Source organism: Enoplosus armatus, chromosome 2 (genome assembly GCF_043641665.1).
Source record: "Enoplosus armatus isolate fEnoArm2 chromosome 2, fEnoArm2.hap1, whole genome shotgun sequence".
Taxonomy (NCBI): Eukaryota; Metazoa; Chordata; class Actinopteri; order Centrarchiformes; family Enoplosidae; genus Enoplosus; species Enoplosus armatus.
Window position 1 is genome coordinate 6,872,789 of NC_092181.1, and position 22,272 is coordinate 6,895,060.

A 22,272-nucleotide genomic window follows, 5' to 3' on the forward strand; every position below is an offset into this window, starting at 1 on the left:
GCTAGCCTGAGGCTGAGATAACTGGCAATCGTGAAGTCCCCACAGGTGTTTGAAGAGCAGCAGTCTGAGATAGTAAAAGCAGTGCTGGCGTTCATCTTGTCTACTGCAGGTTGAGTTGTTTTTACTGCTTTTCAGCGTGGTTGGTGTTGCAATAACCCTGTGCATGGTTAGCACACTGCTGCTGGCCAGCGCCCTTGGGGAGCAAGAGATGCAGGGCCAAATAATGTCCTGATCACTGTTGTAAAACCATTTTTTTACAGGCATGTATAGGCTTAATACTTATAGGCCCTATAATAATATAACCAATGTTTCACAATTTCGTAATGCAAAAGAGTTGTAAGTAAGTAAGACCTTAAATTAATTTTTCCAAATATGCACTCTGGCCTGTGAAGCAGCCTTTGTTAAAACAATCAATGTTAAGCCTAGAGTACAGCTTGTAAACATTCCAACATGGACTCAGGGTCAAATTCCACATCCCATTTTCCCTGCGGCTCTGAGTGCTCACTACAACACTACAACTCTACAACTCTACAGTCTGAGGCCAACAGAAAAAAGTAAGTGTCTCATTTGCATTTATTTGTGCTGTTCCAGTCTTGCACTAGGCAACAATGAAGTTGTCCACGTTTGACAGGATACGCTGTAGTTGTGATGAGTCCCTGTATACTAGGTGTGAACCTAGCTGTATGGAAGTATCTGTGTTTCTTATGTTTTTCCACTCATTTATTTTGGTTTTTCCTTTAATTTGTCAGTATAGTTTGACATAAAGGAGGAATTTGTTGGGTGGGGTGCTGAAAAACTGATGGGTTGAATGCAGTTTAAATCACGTTTATGAGGCCCTATAATAAAGAACCCCTATGATGTTTTTGTAGCTGCCACTCAGGCATGAAGTCTGTCACAGTGTAATATGTGCTTTGGTGATTTGTAGTGGTTGTTACAAGTCCTCCGCTGTCTTTCTCTTCTGGAGACAAAATGAGAGGAACAATGCAAATCTATCATCAATCTTTAAAACTGTCATCTACAGTACATGCTCATGGCCCAGTATGTTTCTGAATCATAGTTGTTGTGAGACAAGAAAGTACTTTAGTCATATCACTTCATTATCTGCTTTCAGTTCCTACTTTCATGTCAATTGCAACAACAAATTAAAAGTTCCCTCCATTTACGTGTTTCAGAATGTCTCTGCCCTCACACACGGCATCGCACTCGATCCCTCCTCACACTCTGACTCGGCTGGCACGAGAGTGGCTGGCAGAGGATACGCCCAACTTTGACCCAGCGGGAGTGTGCGTGGGGTCACAGGAGGTCGAGGCGAGGTTGCTGTGTAAAACACCACACAGCGTGCTGGCAGGGAGTCCCTTCTTCACAGCGGTGTTCACTGAGGTGGGCTGCACCGTGGACTGGATTTCCCAGGAAGGAGCTGAGATCGGTGGGCACTGCAAACTTTCATCCAAAGCGCTTATTTTTAGATTATATTAGATTAGAGATATTAATCCCTAGAGGGGAAACTCGCCCCATGCACAGTGACAAATAACAAAATATGCACCAGTGGGACAGCTGAGACAACAGACAACAGTGAATCACAAACTAACACATAATCCACGAGAACATTAGTGTGGCTCAGGAGCCCACCAAGCCATCACATAAAAAAGCAAATCACAAGTGATGCTCCTGAAAAAATACTCAGAAAACGAGCAAATATAACATGTCATTCATATGTTTCACAGCTGTGTGCACAAAAGACCCTCTGATTTGTTCTGTGGAGCATTTTGGCATTTGCAACTGGTCACTCAACACTTTTTAAAGTACTAAAAACACCAAACAGAGGCACCTTCTTGAACACTCCTCCTGTTTTTCTGCCTCCAAAACCTTTTCTAGTAAATTGCAAGTAAAACCAATTATGAGTGTTGTATAACGCCATCTGTGGCTCTGAGGAAAGTATTTGAAAGTCTGAGAAAGTAACCCTGATGATGTCATCAAACGGGGCCTGGAAACTTTTTAACAGAGCACATTTTTTACAAGGGCTGTATTCAGAACCGCCTACTACATGCTACCGACAAATGCAGTTCCTGATGAGCTTCAGTCTATGTAATTCAGTCTGACATACTGAGGTCTGCAGATAAGACCATCTAAAATCCAAGCAACAGTGGATTTAGTGCTGTTAAAATTAATTCTTTTGAGGCTGGAGGTGAAGCTGTAATGCATTAAATGCACTTGATGCATCAAAAAACATGATAGGGTCAGAGCTACCAGCTGTCTCCAAATGGCTGTAGATGGTATGTAACATGTGAAGCATTGCATTCTTAACATTGACAATATTTCTCTAAGAAAACTGCACGGGACCTGCATATGAAGGGGCTCCGATACAACGTTCTCAAAACACTTCATAACATGTGACGTCAGGGCTGTGATGAAATGCTTTATGTGTTCTTGGCTTTACATATTGGGTGGCCGTGATCCAACCACAAACACCACAGAGCAATATAGATAGCCTGACCATTCATATGAGCTGATTTAAAATTAAGAATAAAAAAAGCATTATTGTCAAGTATTGATTGGAAAGCGGTGGAAAATGTCTCTCATTTAATGTTGATTTGTCCTCTTTAAAATAAATTAGCACTGGCAATTCTGCACGGCTCCACTTGATGTCAATCCTCCAATGTCTTTATCTCACCTCCACAGGTCCAGATGCCGTCACGCTGACTGCTGTGGTGAGAGGCCCAGCAAGGTGCCTCCTCCTCGGGGAGAGGCCGGCCCTCAACTGCCTGGCCCGGGCCTCAGGGATCGCCACCCGCTGTTCTCAGCTCCTGGCAATGGCAACAGTGGGAGGCTGGCACGGAGAAGTGGCTGGCACACGCAAAACCACCCCGGGCTTCCGTCTGGTGGAGAAGTATGCCATGCTGGTTGGCGGCGTGTCCATGCACAGACAGGACCTGAGTGGAATGGTGATGCTGAAGGACAACCATGTCTGGGCATCAGGAAGTATCACACAGGTGGGCAGCTGCACCACAGATCCAGTTAAAATGCCTCAGACAATGTCTGTTCTTACAGTAATTATATAAACCTCTCCAAGTGTTAAGTAAGTTAAGAAAAAAAGCAATGAAATACCTAATTGCAAAATTGACTGAAAACGTTATGTTGAATTATAGATGCCACTCTGTTTATATAATTTAAATATCTTTACTTTAAAATGATCTATTTGAATCAATGTGGTTCAATTCTCCACTTTTTAAGTGCAATTTTCAAAAACTTTTCAGTAGTTTTCTTTAGGGTTGTGTACAATATATAATAATAATAATAGTAATAATAATAATATACTATACAAGACACTACAGAGTCACCAGCCATGCTAGCGGCTCTTTGAGGCTGTACTCAGTGGTGCTTTGAGCTAAATGCTAATGTCAACATGATGTTTATCCAAAAATTGGATAAACTGAAACTTTGACCTAATGGTGGCGCTAGATGAAAAGTCATTCAAAGGTCATTTTTTGCTTCCAGAGATTTTTTCGCGATTTTTTGTAAATACCACTGAATTTATAGCATTCAAATATTTTATTTTGAAAACCAGCAATCTGAATTTTTGTGATTTCAATTCCCCAACACCTAAAAATGATGCAATTTCAAAACCTTTTAGATTTCACAAACACAAGTACTTTTTGAGGTTTCACAAATTTAGTTTAAATTGAAGTGTACAATCTCCAAAAAAACATATTCAAGTTACTGAAATTCAGGGGTCAAATTTGGATCTAAAATCAAAAAACTGTATTCAATAGTGGTTAAATTTAACAATTAGGTATTCAGTTAAATATACAAATCTAAGTATAATGGCATTTTTTTGTTTTCAGTGTTACGAGCGTAAGGTATTTAAAGTCACGCAGCAAAAGCATTAATATGACTGCATCAAAAACGATCTATCTATTATTCCGATAGAACATTATTTTGATCAAACCATTCTATCAAAATAATAAATACTGTCTGAAAGTTGATTGACAAGAGGTCCAAAAGTCACATATAGTAGTGTTCCTCTTTACAATGTATTTATGCTTATTCACAGGGTCTTGTAGGTTTTGTTGCAATCAAGGTTTTTTTTTTTTTCGGAAGCTTGGTTTCTGTAAATGTTGCAAACAGACAAACTACAGAGGCAGAAGCTTCAGTAATGACTTGAACAAAGAGAGACTGTCATCTGTCATAGGCTCAGGTGTACAAAAAAACAACAACAACCCTGTTTGTTGTGTAGGCGGTGAAGGGTGCCCGGTCAGTGTGTGGCTTCAGCAGTAAGATTGAGGTGGAGTGCCGCTCTGCCGAGGAGGGCCGAGAGGCGGCCGGAGAAGGAGCAGACATCGTTATGCTGGACAACTTTCAACCTCAGGTAGAGAATATTCAAAGGACACGAGCCCAGGTCATCTCTCATTTTCAATACCCTGTGTCCACTCAACCTTCTGCTTAATGTCTACAACCAATAATACACCTCTCTCCTCCACCCTGTCTCTCACCTACAGGAGCTCCATGCTGCAGCTCGCGCACTGAAGGAGGAGTTCCCAGGTCTACTGATAGAAGCCAGTGGAGGAGTGACTCCAGTGAACTTGGCTATGTATTTCTCCCCACATGTGGACATCATTTCCCTGGGCTGCATAACACAGGGCTGCCCAGTTGTGGACTTTTCTCTCAAGGTTCAAAAGCCTGTTGCTCACTCAGTCCTCCAAGAATGATGGCCGCCACAAATCGGACGCACAGACGGCTTGAATGAGAAAATGTTGTGAGAGTTTGTTCTGATGACTCGAGGTGACTTTTACTTGTGTGTTCATTTATTTCGCAGAACAACTGCCATGATTTCAGCCATCTACTGCTGCGAAGGATTGAGAAATAGTTCACATCCTGTTTGCTCCCTGTGTCATTAGTCATTTGATGAGGATCAGAGAATAGAAACTAGACAACTTCATGTGGTTCTTGAAAAACTGAATACACAAAGCTGCATTGCCGTAGAGGAACAGCAGTCACAAGTTGAAACTAACCAACAGAGATATCACAGGCATGCAGAATAAAAAGGAAAATGAAGCTAATATCATAGGTTACCTATGATATGGCCCGGTATGTAGGAGGTTCAGTTCACCCAAACATTTGAGTGCCCTCAACAATGACGCACCATCTCCCGAACACATCCAGCAGGCACAGAGAAACATAGAAACATTAGCATTCATATGGAGTCTTGTTTCTGGCCACCTGATGAACGCTTTTCACTCCACACCAACTCCTCAAAGAAATATCTGGCTCTGTAGTCGCTAAATGCTCCACTACGCTCAGCGGCTACTTTATTAGGAGCGCCTGCAATCTAATGTGATCCCATACAACAGCCCTGCCATAAAGAAAAACGACCTTTACGAAGCTCATAATGTTCCGTTTTTGTTGACATTCTGAGATGTGTTTATTCAATATGTTAATTAGTGAGCCATAGAGTTAGAGTTGTAATGGAGTCTTTGTATGCTGTGGTATTGCTACTTTTACTTAGTAGTGTGTACATGTTGTGGGGGTTAAACAAAGTGTGTGTGGTTTGAGGCAAATTCGAAGATGTTAAATGTATATGATATAAACAAATATTAGAAAAAATATCCCAGTGAACTGACTCCTGACTTGAATAAAAGCATAAAATCGTTGTGTTGTTGATGAGCTTCTTCCCTTGCTCAGCATAATCTCATTTTGTTGACTCAGGAGGCCGTATAACCACAAAAATGTCAGCCCTACATGTGATTGACTCCTACTAAGGCACCCCTTTCAACAACAATTCAGTTGTGAAAGCTGGGTGGGGGTGACTTTGAATAACCACCACTGTCGTTATTTCTGCTGCATCCTTTTTCCTTCGTAAGAAAGTGTCAAAAGTGTTGTTGTTGTTGTTTTTTAAAGTGCAAAATGAAAGGTTTAGGAATCACCACCAGAAAAAAAAAAAGGGGAAGCACGGGGGAGAAGATTTTTGCCGAGAGAGTTGCTGGGAGAGCAGAAGTGTCTCAACCACCTGTCACGGAAACGCCCTAATTTGAAAAGCACACAGGAAATGTTGCGCAGACGCACGTCCCAAGCAACACCAGCAGCACCGTTAGCCTCGAGAGGAGCGAAGTGGAAGATGCATGGGCAGCGTCTCATCTTCCTGCTCACCTACATGGTGGCTGTTGGTAAGTCCTAACATTTTGGTACATGCTGAGTCATTTATGAGATTCATTTACAAAAAAGGCAAGATGGGGATGCTTCACTTGAGTTGGGAAAGGTGACTTTCAGGCTGAAACCCTTGAAAGAAAAAAAGTGATTGCATTTTTGAAACTTCTTATGATGTGTTTTTTTTTTTTTTATGTTCACCATTTACACATTTTGTCATATTTGATTAATTATATTCTATTTTCTTTTTAAGTTTAAACCCTCAGTCTAATTCAAAGAAACTGTGCTGAGTGCAAAGCTCAGGAAATCGATTCCGACCACAAACTCATGCAGCTTCACGACTTTTACAACATGAAGCCCACTGAAACTGCATTTTACAGAGGAAAGTGTCTTATTATCCAGAGTAACCAGGACATAGTTTGTAAAGAAACTAACTGCGTTGGAGTTTTTCAAATGTAATCTTTTCATTTCTCTGAGCAGCACAAATTCACATTTGCCTCAATTGTAGAGGGGATGGTGGGGAAAAAATTGGATATTTCATAACAAAACTACTGATGAAAGAGGAATTGCTTTTGACACACAATATTGACATGAATCCATTTTTTTTCAATTCAATTTTATTTATATAGTGGCAAATCATTTCGGGCACATATAGAGCAGGTCTAGACCGTACTCTTTATAATATAAAATCCCCATATGAAGTTGTGATGGCAAAAGTGACACATCCAGCAGACACAGAGCAACATTACCATTCATCGCTAGCCTCCTGATGAACTCTCCTTTCAGCTCTGTTTTTGGTCTTCACTAACTCCTGAGGGAAACATCTGGCTCTTCAGCTGCTGAATGCTCCGCTATGTTCACCAGCAAGTCGCTAACTTGGTCTGTCGTTTTTGGCGCTGGGGCAGGTACAGTGGCTTAACCCAAAACGAGGAGCTGAAAGATGCTAAAATGCCTCCCATAGAGCTGAGGGGAGCTGCAGTCTGGTAGTCTTTTGATCCATTGACACTAAATGATGATTTTACTTTCCCCGTGAGACTTCTATTGTGTTGCAACTCAGCTGTGGGCCGTTTCTGTTTTTGCATGAGCTTCTGTATTTGTGGTGCGTTTTGTGAGGCCATGTATGTGTTGTCAAAGAAGTTAAAGGGTTTCTCAGTTTGCTTGCGTTTTATTTATTGGCAGTATTTTGTTTTTTTTCTGAATATGACATGTGTGTTGTCAGGATGTTTTTTTGTTGTTGTTGTTTGCTTTATGTACCTGCTTTTACCTGCGTTTAGCTGCCTCGCATGTACCCCCTTATTTTAGACCTTTGGTTCGGTGTGTCGTCAGAAACAGACGCCACACATCTGCACAGCACAATTAAGCACTTGAATGAAGGTCAACAACAGTGGCAGAGAGTCTTGATGAGAAACTAGTTGAGTTTTTGCCCTGCTTTTTCTGGCGAGATCTTAAAAGGGGGCACTCCGCCAATTTTACACATCAAAGTCTGTTTGTCAGTTGCATTAAGTCTGTTGTGGCTCCACAGGGAGCTGCACAAAGTCTGAGCGGTAAGATGTAATGCGTCAAGCTCTCATGAAAAAGGCATGATTTAATATAATCATAACATAAACACGAAGCTGGACAAGCATGAAGTGTTGAACAGACATTTGCCACAGATGTACTTTGGTCTCCTTTTACACACCAGCTACTTTTCCTTTATTTGAACTGTAATTATAATGACTTGTACTTGTATTAAAAGTATTCTTGAATGTGAAAACTGGCTTGTGCAGATCTAAACAATATATGATAAATCAATGCATTCTTTACTATCATGAAGAATGCTTGGCAGTGTTAGAGTACGAACCCATCTTTGAAAACATCCCATTGTTTCTGAAACAGCAATGTCATTTCATATCACTCAAATTCTGATGATTTATTAGGAAATGAGTTGTCCAACTGTTCAGCTGCAGGCTTACAAAACTAAAATATGTGGTCTTTTTCCCTCACAAATTACAGCCATCCATGCCTCTTTGGCTTTCAACATTGATATGACAGAACCTTATGTCCATAATGGTGAACGAAAAGACTTCTTCGGCTACAAAGTACTTCAATTCATGTCGAGCACGAACAAAGGGTAAGACATTCTCACATTTCCATTCAGCCGTGCATGGCTTCCTTTCGCTGGTAACTTGTACATGGATGATAATTCAGGCTTACATCATCAGAAGCTCCTGTGAAGAGCGGTTATCACTTCTCACTGTGAATGATGTTGCATCCTGTGACTAATCTTCCAGTGGCATCACAAAGAAAAAACTCTAACCCCCGCTTTCAACGGCAAGAAAGGTTTCCTTTAGATAGAACTGTGCTACGCACGTCAGCCTGGCCACTGGAATGATGAAGATTACTATAATCATGGTTGTTGACCACATCCACAGGATAATGGTTACTGCACCTCTGAGGCTAAATGGGTCTGGGGGAATATGCAAACTTGACCAAAACCAAACCACCCAGTGCTTCAGCCCTAAAGGTATATAATAGTTTTTTTGAAGTCTATATTACACAATGAATCACACCAGTAAAAACAGGCAACGTTCAGTTTTCAATGATGCAGAAATATGATATATGAAATGGAAACATTTCATTATGTACCTGAAAAGCTCTGTGTATTTTTAAAGTACTAATCAAATGCTACCGTCGCAGAAATCTCTCTCCCAGACACGACGATATCGGTCAAGCACCTTGGTCTGTCGATAGCCGAGGACGCCGCACGCTCCCAATTCACTGTAAGGAGCTCAATAAATTAGATAAAATCGATAATACACTTTTTTTTTCCGCCTGTGAAATTTCTTCAACGATCTGAGCAAAACAATTCAGTATGATGAATCAAATGTCTTTCCCCTCTCATGTCCTGGTCCAGGTTTGCAGTCCAAGTGTAGCCCATGAATGTAATGAGAACTCCTATCTGAACAGCGTGTGTTACGAGATCACGGAACACCTTCAGGAAATCTCCTCTTTCAGACCTGCTTTCCAAGGTAAAAGACGTTTAGAGAGTGTAAATAACCTCCATGCAGTAAAATATCATTCTCAGTGTTTTGGTCCTGACTGAATATTCTTTACAAAGTTTCACTATATTTTATATATATTGTATTTATTTTTTTCAGACTGCACAAAAAAGACAGTGGACCTTGCCTTTCTATTTGATGGATCAGGGAGTATGACCCAAGGAGAGTTCAACAAAAATAAAGATTTCATAGAGGATATAATGAAAAACCTTACAAACACATCAATCAAGGTCACTGCAACATTAAAGCACTCATTATTTGTTAAATCATATAAACATAATGTTGTATGAATACTGTAGTATGCTGTCTGCTTTTTTTCCCTTCCAGTTTGCAGCAGTTCAGTTCTCCACAGACTACAATAAAGTTTTTGACTTCAGTGAATATCAAGCTGGTAGCGCGCTCGATAAACTCAAGAAGGAACACCATATGAAGAAGCTCACCAACACACACAAAGCTCTCACATTTGTGTTGTAAGTTGGGTTACATTACACAAACGGTTCTCAAACTCTTGAACAAATGAATAACATTAAAAGAACAGCCGTTGTTGAGGGGGGAAAAAAACACTACAGCTGTAAGATTATGAGCATCTTATTTGCTGAAGTAATACATGTTAAGTTATTTAGTTTTATTTTAGATGAAGTTTTGCATATTCTGAGCATTAAAAGAATGCCACTTTTGCATTTGTTTCAGGGAAGGAATCTTTGAAAACGTAACTGCAGGCGCCTCTCCTGATGCAACTAAAGTTCTGGTACTGATCACAGATGGAGACCCCAGTGACACAGGAGACGAGATTATCAAAAGATACAATGACAAAAACATCATTCGCTTTGTCATTGGGGTAAGCTGTGATGTGATGTAACACGTCTCATTTTTCTGTCTTATTTGTCCGATGGATGAATTTCTGTTGATCAGTTTATATATTCAGCTAAAACAAGGTGGTATACTTCAGGGTTCAATCCTTGGAACTGATCTGTTCACTGTTATGCGGATGTTACACAGTCATACTTCAGACATGTACATAGTAATACAGTAACAATCCTGGCCGAGCTCAGTCTTCAACTGTGAAGCTTTTATTTATTCCAGTTCTGAGTGAGTTATTGTGCAAAATGTTGTTTATCTTGCTGACATACTGGGAGCTACATCATAACATCAAGCAGCATTCTGGTTTCAGGTCAAACACGCTGAGCTGGATAAATTTACGGCCATTGCTTCAGATCCGGCAGACAAATATGCCTTCAAAATTGAGAACTATGACGGACTCACAGGAATACTGGGAAACTTTCAAAAAAAGATCTTTAAAATGGAAGGTGATGTTCAATTGATTTTTTCCCTCTCTGTGCAATAAAGTTACAAAAATCCATTTGATCTTGTAAGTGTGCCCCTGCACTAGTAGCAAGAAACGCTAACATCTTTATATTTAGGCACCAAAGTGGCTCAGGCGGGAGAAATTACCAATGAACTGTCTCAGAGTGGATTCAGTGCTGTCTTCTACAAGGTGAGTGAAGTCTAAAAGACAGAATTCCCCTCAGCTATATCATGCTATGCTGCTGTCTTAATATATTGTAGTGTAGGTTTATATGCAAAGTAAGAGTCTGGCGCCAGACAGGAGAGTATTCATGATCCGAGCAGCAGCTAGCAGCGCCTTGTTGCCCAGGAAAGTTCAGGAAAAAAACAGCCGGCTCTTGGAACAACTTCCACTTCCACTGTGCATATATAGATATATATATATATACATACATATATACATATACATACATATATACATAAACATATATATATATACATACAGTGCTTAACAACTTTATTAGACCACCTGTCATAAAAACGAGAAAACACAAATATTTTAGAAATCTGTCAAAAACTTGTTTCAAACTAAAAATTGTATTGCTATTTATTAGGCAAATAACAAACTGGAACAACTAAATAGTCCTTATTCACATATATTAACAAAAAATCTTAATATTTTGTATGACCTCCTTTGGCCCTGATAACAGCTTGCATTCTTGCTGGCATTGTTTTTATGTACTTTTCGACAGTCTCTTTTGTTATTGAGTTCCAAATAGTTTCTAGCTGTTCCCAGAGACTTGCTTTGGTTGAAACTTTTGTGCAATCTATTTTTGAATTCAATAAATCCCAGATCTGTTCAATAGGATTCAAGTCTGGACTTGGCCAGTCCATGAGTTCCAGTACTCCAGATTCATTTTTCTTGGTCAAGCAGTCTCTGCACAGCTTTGCAGTGTGCTTGGGGTCATAGTCTTCTTGGTATATGAACCCACAACCAATCAGGTTCAATCCAGAAGGGATTCCATGATGCACCAAGATGTTGTGGTAGACCTTCTTGTTCATGATACCGTCGATTTGAACTAATTTGCCCAAATGGAACCCCGTACCATAATGGAATCTCCACCGTGTTTCACTGTGGGCGCAATGCATCTAGCATCAAAACATTCTCCAGCTTTTCTGCAGACATAAACACGACGATGCTGACCGAAGGGTTCAAACTTGGACTCGTCCGTTCAGAGTACCTTCTTCCAGTCATCTACAGTCTAGTGTTTGTGCTCCCTGGCAAATTTTAGGCGTTTTTGGATGTTTGCAGGCCTCAATAACGGCTTCTTAGCAGCTATTCTTCCCTTTAAGCCTTGTTTCTTCAGTCGTCTGCTTATGGTCATTCTGGAGACTTTCTCAGATTCTGATCTAGAAGCATTAATCTCTGCCTGAAGATCAGCAGTGGTCTTCATTCTGTCTCTAGTACTTAAAATCTTGAGGTGCCTGACATCTGCTTCAGTTAGCTTTCGTTTTCGGCCTCTTCCTTGACGCATTTTGTAAGTACCGGTCTCTGCAATCGAGTCCAAGGCATACTTGACCACACTAAAACATTAAATGAAAAACAAGTAAATAACTGTAATTTGGCATCTCAATCAAAAAATAATAATGTGCTCTACTATTTTTTTCTGCTTTTTTGTAAAACAGTAAATTTGAAAATTCATGGATAACAACAATAATTATATTTTAGCATTAAATATATCATTTTGATTAAAGAGCTTGCACATACTGGTGGATTAACCATTACAGAAACATCAAATATTTTGGTAATCAGCAATACTGTTAGGGCAGCGGTGGCAAACACCTTACACTGGGTGGTGGTCTAATAAATTTGTTAAGCACTGTATATATATATATATATATATATATATATATATGTGGTAGAAAACAAAAAGAGGATCCATTACCCAAAAGACTGTTGTGCTGTCTGATCTGGTTCTGCAAAGACTTAATGGCAGATTATATGATTATTTTGTTGTTATTATATGACTATTGGGTAATTTCAAAATGTATTTACATGTAAAATATTTTATTTTTCGAGTGTTTCACATGCTCTTGTCCATAAAAAGAGATGTGTAGCTAAAACATCTCAACATTTTATTTCACTTTAATGGAGAAAAATTCATGCAGATTGTTGACAGTGAACTTTTACTGTATATAGACCGCAACCATTTGGCAGAGGCCCAACATAGCTGCTATTGGTGGCTCCACTCCTTTCTGTGCTCTGACCAGACCTGCACCTTTCTGTCAACAGGATACCTTGATCCTGGGTTCAGTGGGATCAAACAGCTGGCGTGGTTCTCTCCAACGCCGTCATGAACAAAAACAAACACAAATTGAAGATCCACAAATGCAGATGGACTCCTACCTTGGTACTGTATAAAACAATTTCTTTCTTTTAAGATTATCTGCTTCTTTATTCAGATTACATTTATACTTGGCTTGAGATATTGGTGTTTTATTTCATTTTAGGTGATGCTTGGCAAAAAAAAACTACATCTATCAGTTTCCAACCTAAATTATGGATTTAAAATAGCTTGTAAATGTAGTAAATGAACAGAATGGGATCATAAACTGAGTGAATGTGTAGCTACACTTCCTTCCCTGCATTTTAACCATTATATACATATATATCATATACTCTTTGATGTGAGTGAACATTTAAATTGTCATATGTGACTGACATCGTTGCAGGATACTCCGTGTCTGTTGGAGAGAAGAGTAACACTCCTCTATATTTCACGGGTGCACCAAGATTTGAGCACACGGGACGGGTCGTACTTTTCAGACAAGACTCGAAGAACTGGACTGCAGTCCAAAGAATAGACGGGGACCAGGTAGGTAACTGCCTTGAGAAAGCTTCATCATACATATTCTAAACAGAAACTTTCTTTATTGTTTGCTTTAAGGGTGCTTTGCTTTGCATGTTTAAACCTCAATCTACCATTGCCTTTCGTGTTATGCCACCCTTAGCGCTCGTGTCAATCATTTTTAGAGCAGGAGACTGTGCAAGAGGTTTATTTTCATATTTGAGATAACTTTGCTCAGTAAAACCTGGAAACCTTTCACATTTACATCCGCTGCTGCATTACATTTACTTTTTAGAGATGCTACTTCAGCGATTGCAGAGAGGAAACCAGGGAACTTCCTGGCCCTGACACCTAGTTTTGCTTGACAAAAAAAAAAAAAACTGTGAGAAAATGACAGTTGTTTGAAGCAAAAATAAATCTATCCTAACTTTACCTGTATACATGTAGGCTTTTCAAACAAGGGAGCGCATATTCTTTTAACTTTTTAAACTTTTTAAATTCTTTTCAGATTGGTTCCTACTTTGGTGCGGAGCTGTGCTCAGTAGATGTCAACTCAGACGGTAACACTGATTTCCTGCTGGTGGGAGCTCCACTGTTTCACCAGCCTCAGGAGAAGCGAGAAGGACAGATCTACGTCTACACACTGACTGATGCGGTAGGCTGTGGCTCAGATAGTGTGACACTATTTAAGCTTTTATGAGGCTACTGAGAGAAAATGAATGCATTTATTTTCTTAATCGATTAACTTATGCTCTCATTCCCCAACAGATGCAACTGAAACGTGAACTGAATGTGACTGCACCATCCATGGGGAGATTTGGCACCACCATATCCAGTCTTGCAGATCTGAATGGAGACGGACTCAGAGAAGTTGCTGTTGGAGCCCCCCTTGAGGATGATAACAGGGGGGCTGTGTACATCTACCTTGGCGACAGACACAGAGGGATACGCAGCCATTTCAGCCAGGTGAGACAGAGAAAACCTGACACAGTATATCTTTTTTTTTTTTAAATAACAATAAACACACAGCATTTGACTCCCATTACCTCTCTAATGAGTACCTTCAAATATGTTTCAGTTGTCAACTTTCTGTTATTCCAGAGAATCATGGGACAGAAAATAAATCTTGGGATGAGATTCTTTGGACAGGCCATTGACGGGGACATCGACCTCGGAGAGGACGGACTCCCTGATATTGTGGTCGGATCACAGGGCACGGCTGTTGTCTTGAGGTATGGATAGCGTGTAGATTGAGTATGTACAGTTTCGAACCCCCAGCCTCTCAAAGCCAGACTACACTCGAGTCGAACACACTGTCTGACAATCTACCAAATAATCAACTCATCATGTACTGTTTATGCTAGATGCTGAGGGTCTACATGAAGTGACTCGCCACCTTTTGAAACTCTAGAACCTTATGAACATAAACTAGATGTTATAGATAATAGAAGTCAGCATAACACATTTTTCTCAAACTGATTTCAAAAGATAGCTCAAAATTGATGTTTCCCGAACAGAACTTTTTAGGAAGGACTCTTTTCAGGAATAAGAAGGACTCTTATTGATGTCCGGGTGAACGAGAGAACTGTCAATCCTCTCCTATACAACCCAATAAAATGGCCTCCAACTCAAACAAATGAATCCATGGCTTTGCCAGGGCAAAGTGGAAGAAGGAGGAGGGAGGAGAAATCGACAGGTGTCTTGTTTACCCATCCTTCATGCATTAGTATACAATCATCCTATAGAAAAGATCATGTGCAAAGTCAAAATTCCATTTGTAAATATTTTGATGGATGTCTTTCAGGTCCCGGCCTGTCTTTAATGTCATGGCACATCTGTCTTTTCAACCTGAAGAGATAAGCACTGAGAAAATTGTCTGCCAGGGCACAGATGAAAATTTACCAATGGTTACCTTAACAGCCTGCTTTGAAATGGTTGAAACAACAAAGAGCAAAGCAGGTAGGGACCTGACCCGATAATGTGATTCTTTAACAGCTGCTGATGCTGCTGATATTTTAATCCTGCTGTGTGCCTTTGCAGGGGCAATGAGCTCAGGACTGAACATCACGTACACGCTCGACGTGGATCCGATAAGACAAACGCATCGAGGTTTCTTCAGTCCAACTGACAAGAAAGCAAGGAATCTCACCTCTACCTTCCGGCTGATGGACAAAGACACATGCTTCAACTACTCCATCTACATGCCAGTATGGAGATTAATTAATCATATTAACCCTCACACTCTTTAACTATCTGTATAGGAGCAGCTATCACCTATCTGTGCATCTATAAATATCATCCATGTCTCTGGATGGACGTCTGCTGTACATTGTAGTGGTTGACATTATCAGAAACTTAGCTTGTAAAACTGTAACACTGACTTGCTATTCAGCACAGTTACACTAATAGTAATCCTAATACACAACACTGTATTCAGTCCTTTAGCTTAATGTTGAACTTTGAAAAAATGAAAAGTCTATTTTTGTCTGGGCCGTTTGAAAATGTCTTCAACAATACGTAGATGACTCTTCCTTCTTTCTTGCAGAAATGTGTGAGAGACACATTATCACCAATCGGCATCAAATTAAACTTTTCCCAAGATGACAGTGAGAGCGCAAGTGCCGTCCTGAATGTGGACAGCAAAAGGCAGGCTGTCGTTGAGGTATGTGCAGCAGAAGGCGACAGCCATCTGATGTGATGATTCATTTGTCATTCGTAACACTCTTTCCAAGTGGGGATTTCCCTTCGACACAGATAGCAAAGACTGTCTTTACGACATATTTGTTACTAAAGATCTGAATGAGCTGAAACAGTGACATGTTTATCAGGACAGCCAAAAACTTAATACTTAAGTGAACTTATTATAATATTGTAAAGGAAGACACAAATCTTGAAAGGCCAGTCACAAATATATATGAATAAGATACTGCATATCAGGCTTTGGCTACAAAGGCAATACTTGAGTCTACAGCCAGGCTAGCAGCTCTGCGAAGCTGCATATGGATACCGTGTACAATAAGTATTTACAATTTCTAACCCATTAAACACTTTGCCTGAGAATCTACCAGATCAATCTGCTCATCATGTACGGTTTATGGTAGACGCTGAGTGTCTACATGAAGTGACTCTCCACCTTTCGAATAAACAAAGGCATAACACATTTGCAGCCTCACATTTTTCTCAAAATGATTTTCAAATCACCATTTTAGTTTAGTATGTGTGTGTTAGCATGCAGACATTTGCTAATAAGCACTAATCACAAAGTGCAGCTAAGGCTGCTGGGAATGTCATTAGTTTTGCAGGTATACTAAAGTATTAGACAAACTTACAAATGATGGTGCTAGATGAAATGTCAGGAGACAACTTGCTGGTGACACTAAATAAATAGTCAAGAGTCAGGAGAAAGTAATTTAAATATATGATTACCTTAAATATCTGTACAAAATGTGTGAGAGAATTGTTCAATTTACCAACTAACATTGCCAGCCAGCTTTTCGGTTGAAAACCGACACATTAACGGTGATGGCAGATGGAAAGTGCAGATCAGCTTGTCAGATCATTCCTGTTATGTCTCAGTCATATCCTCATCATCTGGGACCATTAAGGTTGACTGAAATGTTGCCCTGTTCTATTTGAACTTGCCTGGTTACAAAAGCTGTATTGTTTGTCTATTGTGTTCTAAGGGAAAAGCTTACACATTTTTTTCTGCTGTTTTTGTACAGGTTCCCTTTGAAAAGAAATGTAGAAAAAATGACAACTGTATTGCTGAACTTGAGGTGGCTTTCAACTTCACGTATGTATAACTGGCAAGCACATCAACTGTAATATTTACATCATATGACCAAATGTAAGAAATACTCTCTTTCTCTTAGGACCCCAACATTATTGGTGACAGAAAACAACTACTTCAACCTGTCTGTAAAACTGTCCAATTATGGTGATGACTCGTACAACACCAGCCTTACAATGCACTATCCTCCAGGGCTCTCCTTCTCTAGGATGACTTTTATAGAGGTGACTTAAAAATCATATTTTATACACCTGTACATCTTCTTGTTAAAGGGGCACCAATTTTACACATCAAAGTCTGTTTACAATGTGTTGGGGAGTACTACTGCGTATGTGAAAAAAATTAATATAAAGTCTGATATATTAACTCAAGTGTCACTTACGTCTGCGTCAGTTGGGGCTTGAGACTACAAGTCTGAAAATTAAACAAATCTGGGGGTGTGGCGTTGTGAGAAGAAGTGACCTCATCAGACCTGTGCAGCCCGCTCCTCATCTCTGCTTGAAGCTGGCAGCTTGAGGCTACATTAGGCAATTCCTAAAATACACTCTCTGCACCCCTTTTATATGAACTGTATGTAAACAGATGACATTATATATGTGTTTTTTTGCCCAATTCATTGAAAGTATACTAATTCTAAATTATGCTACAAATAACTTGCAACATCTGTCAGAAAAACCTCCACTGATGTCAAGTGCATAACTACTGCTAAGCTTTCTATCACACTTCTACTGCATTCTTTCTGTGCCACTAGAAGAGTAGAGGAAACAGCAGAAACTATTTGGAGATTTGAAACCCACGCAGGATGTGTAGGTTGTCAGAGACAGGAGTGTTTTTAATCTCAAAGTCAAACTCTGAGAACGAAGGCTGTTTGTCTTTAAACTTGATACCTACTGTATATCGAAGTACAGTCATGTTTGTGTAAATGTCACAGCACTGAATGAAGCTTCCTAGAGGGTCTCAATTGCCATGTGTTTGTGTGTGTTTTTTTTCTTAAAACAGGGGAAACCAACGGTCCACAGCTGTCATGATCTAGAAGACATATTCGACCAAACTATATGTAGTGTCAGCCTTCCTGTGTATCACAGCAGATCATCTGTGAGTCATATTGCACCCAGCAGACATCCTCCCAACAGATGGAAGTGAACTTTCATAAAACAAGAACTGTGACCAACTGCTTGAACCTTTGACATTTACCACCATGGAAACTTCTCTCATGTAGATAGGTTATCTTTCTCTTTGAATCAAACCTAACATCATTGTCTTTTCAATCTTTTCTGTGAAGGCAACATTTAAAACTTCTTTCCACATCATGACTGAGTATGAGTGGAATGACACAATTTCGATGACCATTACTGGAGAAAGGTAGAGGCCTTCTCATACAGTCACAGAACAAGAACCAAACATTTTCTTTGCGTTATTGAAATATTATTTACTACCATTACATATTTCATGTTCAATCATGCTTTTTACATCCACAGTGACAATGCAAACTCCACCACCAATTCCCTGACCAAAAGCATCCCCGTACAATTTGAAATAAAAATGGCAATAACAGTGTAAGTAGCGCTATTCACATAAATATTATTTTGTACCTGTTTATAACTTATATGTGCCTCGTAATTTCTATTATTTGAATGATTCAATGTTTTTTTTTCATCCAGTCAGTAGTTACATTATCCCACAGCTGCCTGCATATTGTGACCATCCCGTATTCTTTTCAGGAAAGAAGACACCATCACCTATCTGAACTTCACACCAGAGGATAGTGCACCTAAAAAACTGGTCACTATGTATCAGGTGAGGTAGTAAATGATTATGCAGCATTAAGCAACCATCCAGTCCCATAGCACATTTTAAGTAATCATTACGTACTAATCAAGCTGCAACTTCAGAGCTGCATTAACTGATGTTCTGGGGCTACTGAGGGGCAGGCGAACAGGCACCAAACACTCATTAGCGAGCTTGTTAGCTAACAGTTGCCAATTTACACATCCAGCAGACACGCAGCAACGTTAGGATTCATTTGGGGTCTGTGTGTCTGTTCACCTGACACATTTTAGTCCAATATTTGCTCTCCTTTTTGCTCTGTTTTGGTCTTCACCAGCTCCAGGGTGAATTATCTGGCTAAAGCCTCCACTATGTTCACTAGCTAGTCGCTAACTTTGTGTGTCTGCTGCTTGGTGGTGGGCAGGTAGTGTACAGCACAAAAACCTAACACATTGTGTTTTTATTCATTGTTAGTATGGACTAAAGAAATGAGACATAACGTACCACTTAGTGAGCTTTAGAGGTGCTAATAGGGGGATTTTTCTACCTTTGGCCACAACCAGGCTAGCCGTTTCCCCCATTTCAAGTGTTTATGCTAAGCTAAACTAACCGGCTGCTGGCTGTAGCTTCATATTTACCAATCAGACATAAGAGTCGTATCAATCTTCTCATCAAACTCTCTGCAAGAGAGAGAATAAGCGTATTTCCCAAAATGTTGAATTATTCTTTTAAAATGGAACAACTCTCTCACTATTTGCAGATAGATAATCCTGGTTTCAGGGATTTCCCTGTTAATGTGTCCCTGGTCTTCCCAACTAAACTGGAACATAACTTTGAAATGAAGAACTATCAAGTCCTTGTCCAGCAGGTAACTTGGAGACCACCACAACACTGCTTATACTATACTGATATTGCTGCTGTGTATGGAATCACAAATCCATAATGCTCACCAATAACTTTTTCTTTTTTTAAGAACAAAACTCAATGCAAAGGCATTACTGACATTCAATCTGAAGTAAGTAAATATATAGTATCAAAATATTCTGACTGAACATGTCATGAAACTATTAATCCCTTAATAAAATGAACTGCTGCTGTGTTACAGTACTGCTCACCAGAAAAATACTGCAAAATCGTAGTGTGTGACAGTTTCATCCTGGACAAAGAATCAGCCACTGAGTTTATACTGTTGGGAGAAGTACAATTTAGGGATCTCAAACAGCGTGCAGCGGTACGTATCAGCAACATACACAAACAACATACAGACACAGGAAGAAAACACGCCACATATAATACTGAAAGTGGTGAATACATCATCAGTTGACATGCTCTTACTTTGCAGAATACTGGCTTTCTTAAACAACGTGCCGAGGTTAAATTTAAAAGCTTTATACATGTCAACTATGACAAGCAACGATATGTGCTGGATTCTTATAAACAAGAGGTATGTTGAAGTTTGACCACAACAATGTAATTTCAAAAGGTATTGCTCTTTAATGCTCTTCAGTGTACCTAATTTATCATATGTATTAACCACAAAACTCAATGGTTTTAAACAGGAGAAGTCGGATGAAAGCTTGTGGAAAGACAACGATCCAACAGTGAAATGGGTACATTCAGTCTACACATGAACAGCCAAATATAAAATAATATTTTATCTACGAGAAAGAATAGATTCTCATTCAAATGAGCTAAGGTCCCACTTTGAAAACCTTTCTCTGCCAACAGACTGAAGTTCGCGTTGAGCTCATAATCCCCCCGAATCAACTGCTGATCATTTTAACTGGAGCTGCAGTGGGATTCTTGCTTCTGATCATAATCACAGTCATCATGTTTAAGGTGAGAGTCAATTCCACACCACAATCTTACCACATACAATACAAGTTAAAGACAACTTCTATCTCCATATTCAGAGCTGCTGCTTGAATGTTAGTAACTGAATTGAAAACATTTAAATTACGCTTTTCTGCTGTAATCTCTACGACTTTGGTCTGATGATTTTTCTTGTGTCTGTCACAAGTTGGGTTGCTTTAAGAGGAAAACGCTCGAGTATTATCAAGAACAGGAGGAAGAAGCTGCTCTTCAGGCTGGTACCCCTACTGAGTCCACCCCTGTCCCCACCAATGGCAAAGTCAGTCAGTCACAGACTGACCCTGAAGAGGAAAAAACGCTTCTTGATGATGGTGAGGCGAACAGCAGCACCCCGTCCCCACCAGCTGATACAAAAGAGGGACTGGACTGAACTACAAACCTACAACTATCAAAGTGGGCTGACATATAATGCTCATGTTATAAAGCATGCAGCCTGCACAGGAGGCCATTATTAGTGAGCAACATTGTTGAAGGAATAGTTTGTCATTTTTGGAAATACACGTATTCACTTCTTTTGCTGAGAGTGAGATGAGTAAGATTAATACCACTGATGTCTATCTGTTAAATATGAAGTTGGAGCGAGCTTAGCTTAGCATAAAGACTAGAAACAATGGGAAGCTGCTCACCTAGCTCTCTCCAAAGCAAACAAAATCCACCTACCAGCCCCTCTAAAGCTCACTTTATATCACACAACATATATTGTTTGTTTAATCCGTACAAAAACCACCAGCCCATTGGAAGTTTTGGTTTTACAGGGATCATGTGTCCGTTTGACACTTCAACGGACTATCCATGTAACAATTGGCCACAGTTTAGCACACGGTCTAAGGTTTCGACGTAGTCTTGTTTTACCTTTGGACAAAGCCAGGATAGCCATTTTCTTATTTTTCCAGTCTTTATGCTAAGCGAACTGTCTCCTAGCTCCAGATTCATATCGACATAGCAGTAGATAGTTTGACAAAGAAAAATTCTTAACTCAGGGTCCATTATTAGCTTTTTCCAGAGCTTTCAACTGCATCTCACAGTCTCCCTCAGTGAGGAAGGACCAAAAGTTGCATACTTGGCCATCACAATGGCACCTGAGAAAACTCCATATGCCAAGCAAAACAGTGAGTCAAGATTTGTCAAATCATAATGGTGAAGTCTTTTTTCAGGCCCTTGGTATGTTCAGGCTACATTAGGACTACATTTCTTATGTAAAATTCACCCATCTAGGGGCTCTCAGATGGTGCAGATGGAAGATTCTCCCTCAACATTGCGGAGACCCAAGGTTTCATTCCTGGTGGTGTTACATCCATCCCCTTAACACAACGGGTTGTGTGTGTTGGTGGAACAAGGGTTCACGTCCTCTTCACTGCACTAGCATCTCCTACTCTCAACCATTAGTATTATTAAGGCAGGTATTATTTTCATTGTAGTATACTATAACATTACTACTAGACAGTAACCATTTCTGATCTTCTGCATTTCTGGTATTTATTGAGCGAGCAGTTCGCGTTCTTCTTGTATTATAGCTGACTGCTTGTTAAAA

At 39.8% G+C, this 22,272-nt stretch overlaps 2 protein-coding genes across 2 annotated transcripts; both read left to right on the forward strand.

The window, feature by feature from the left end:
• Window positions 1–1,173: 1,173 nt before the first annotated feature.
• On the forward strand, window positions 1,174–4,706 carry LOC139302098 (nicotinate-nucleotide pyrophosphorylase [carboxylating]-like). Its single transcript, XM_070925689.1, has 4 exons — window positions 1,174–1,426; window positions 2,680–2,990; window positions 4,235–4,366; window positions 4,497–4,706. Exons 1-4 carry the CDS (start codon window positions 1,174–1,176, stop codon window positions 4,704–4,706), a joined length of 906 nt encoding a protein of 301 aa, XP_070781790.1.
• Window positions 4,707–6,105: 1,399 nt separating this feature from the next.
• On the forward strand, window positions 6,106–21,135 carry LOC139296687 (integrin alpha-L). Its single transcript, XM_070919164.1, has 31 exons — window positions 6,106–6,161; window positions 8,134–8,251; window positions 8,553–8,644; window positions 8,818–8,900; window positions 9,035–9,149; window positions 9,279–9,409; window positions 9,507–9,649; window positions 9,870–10,017; window positions 10,351–10,486; window positions 10,601–10,674; window positions 12,757–12,874; window positions 13,197–13,339; window positions 13,821–13,967; window positions 14,081–14,278; window positions 14,414–14,544; window positions 15,117–15,271; window positions 15,353–15,519; window positions 15,858–15,974; window positions 17,035–17,105; window positions 17,185–17,326; window positions 18,102–18,197; window positions 18,385–18,464; window positions 18,581–18,658; window positions 18,824–18,899; window positions 19,630–19,737; window positions 19,843–19,884; window positions 19,975–20,100; window positions 20,212–20,313; window positions 20,429–20,479; window positions 20,598–20,708; window positions 20,890–21,135. Exons 1-31 carry the CDS (start codon window positions 6,113–6,115, stop codon window positions 21,109–21,111), a joined length of 3,570 nt encoding a protein of 1,189 aa, XP_070775265.1. The 5' UTR covers window positions 6,106–6,112; the 3' UTR covers window positions 21,112–21,135.
• The last annotated feature ends 1,137 nt before the right edge of the window (window positions 21,136–22,272 follow it).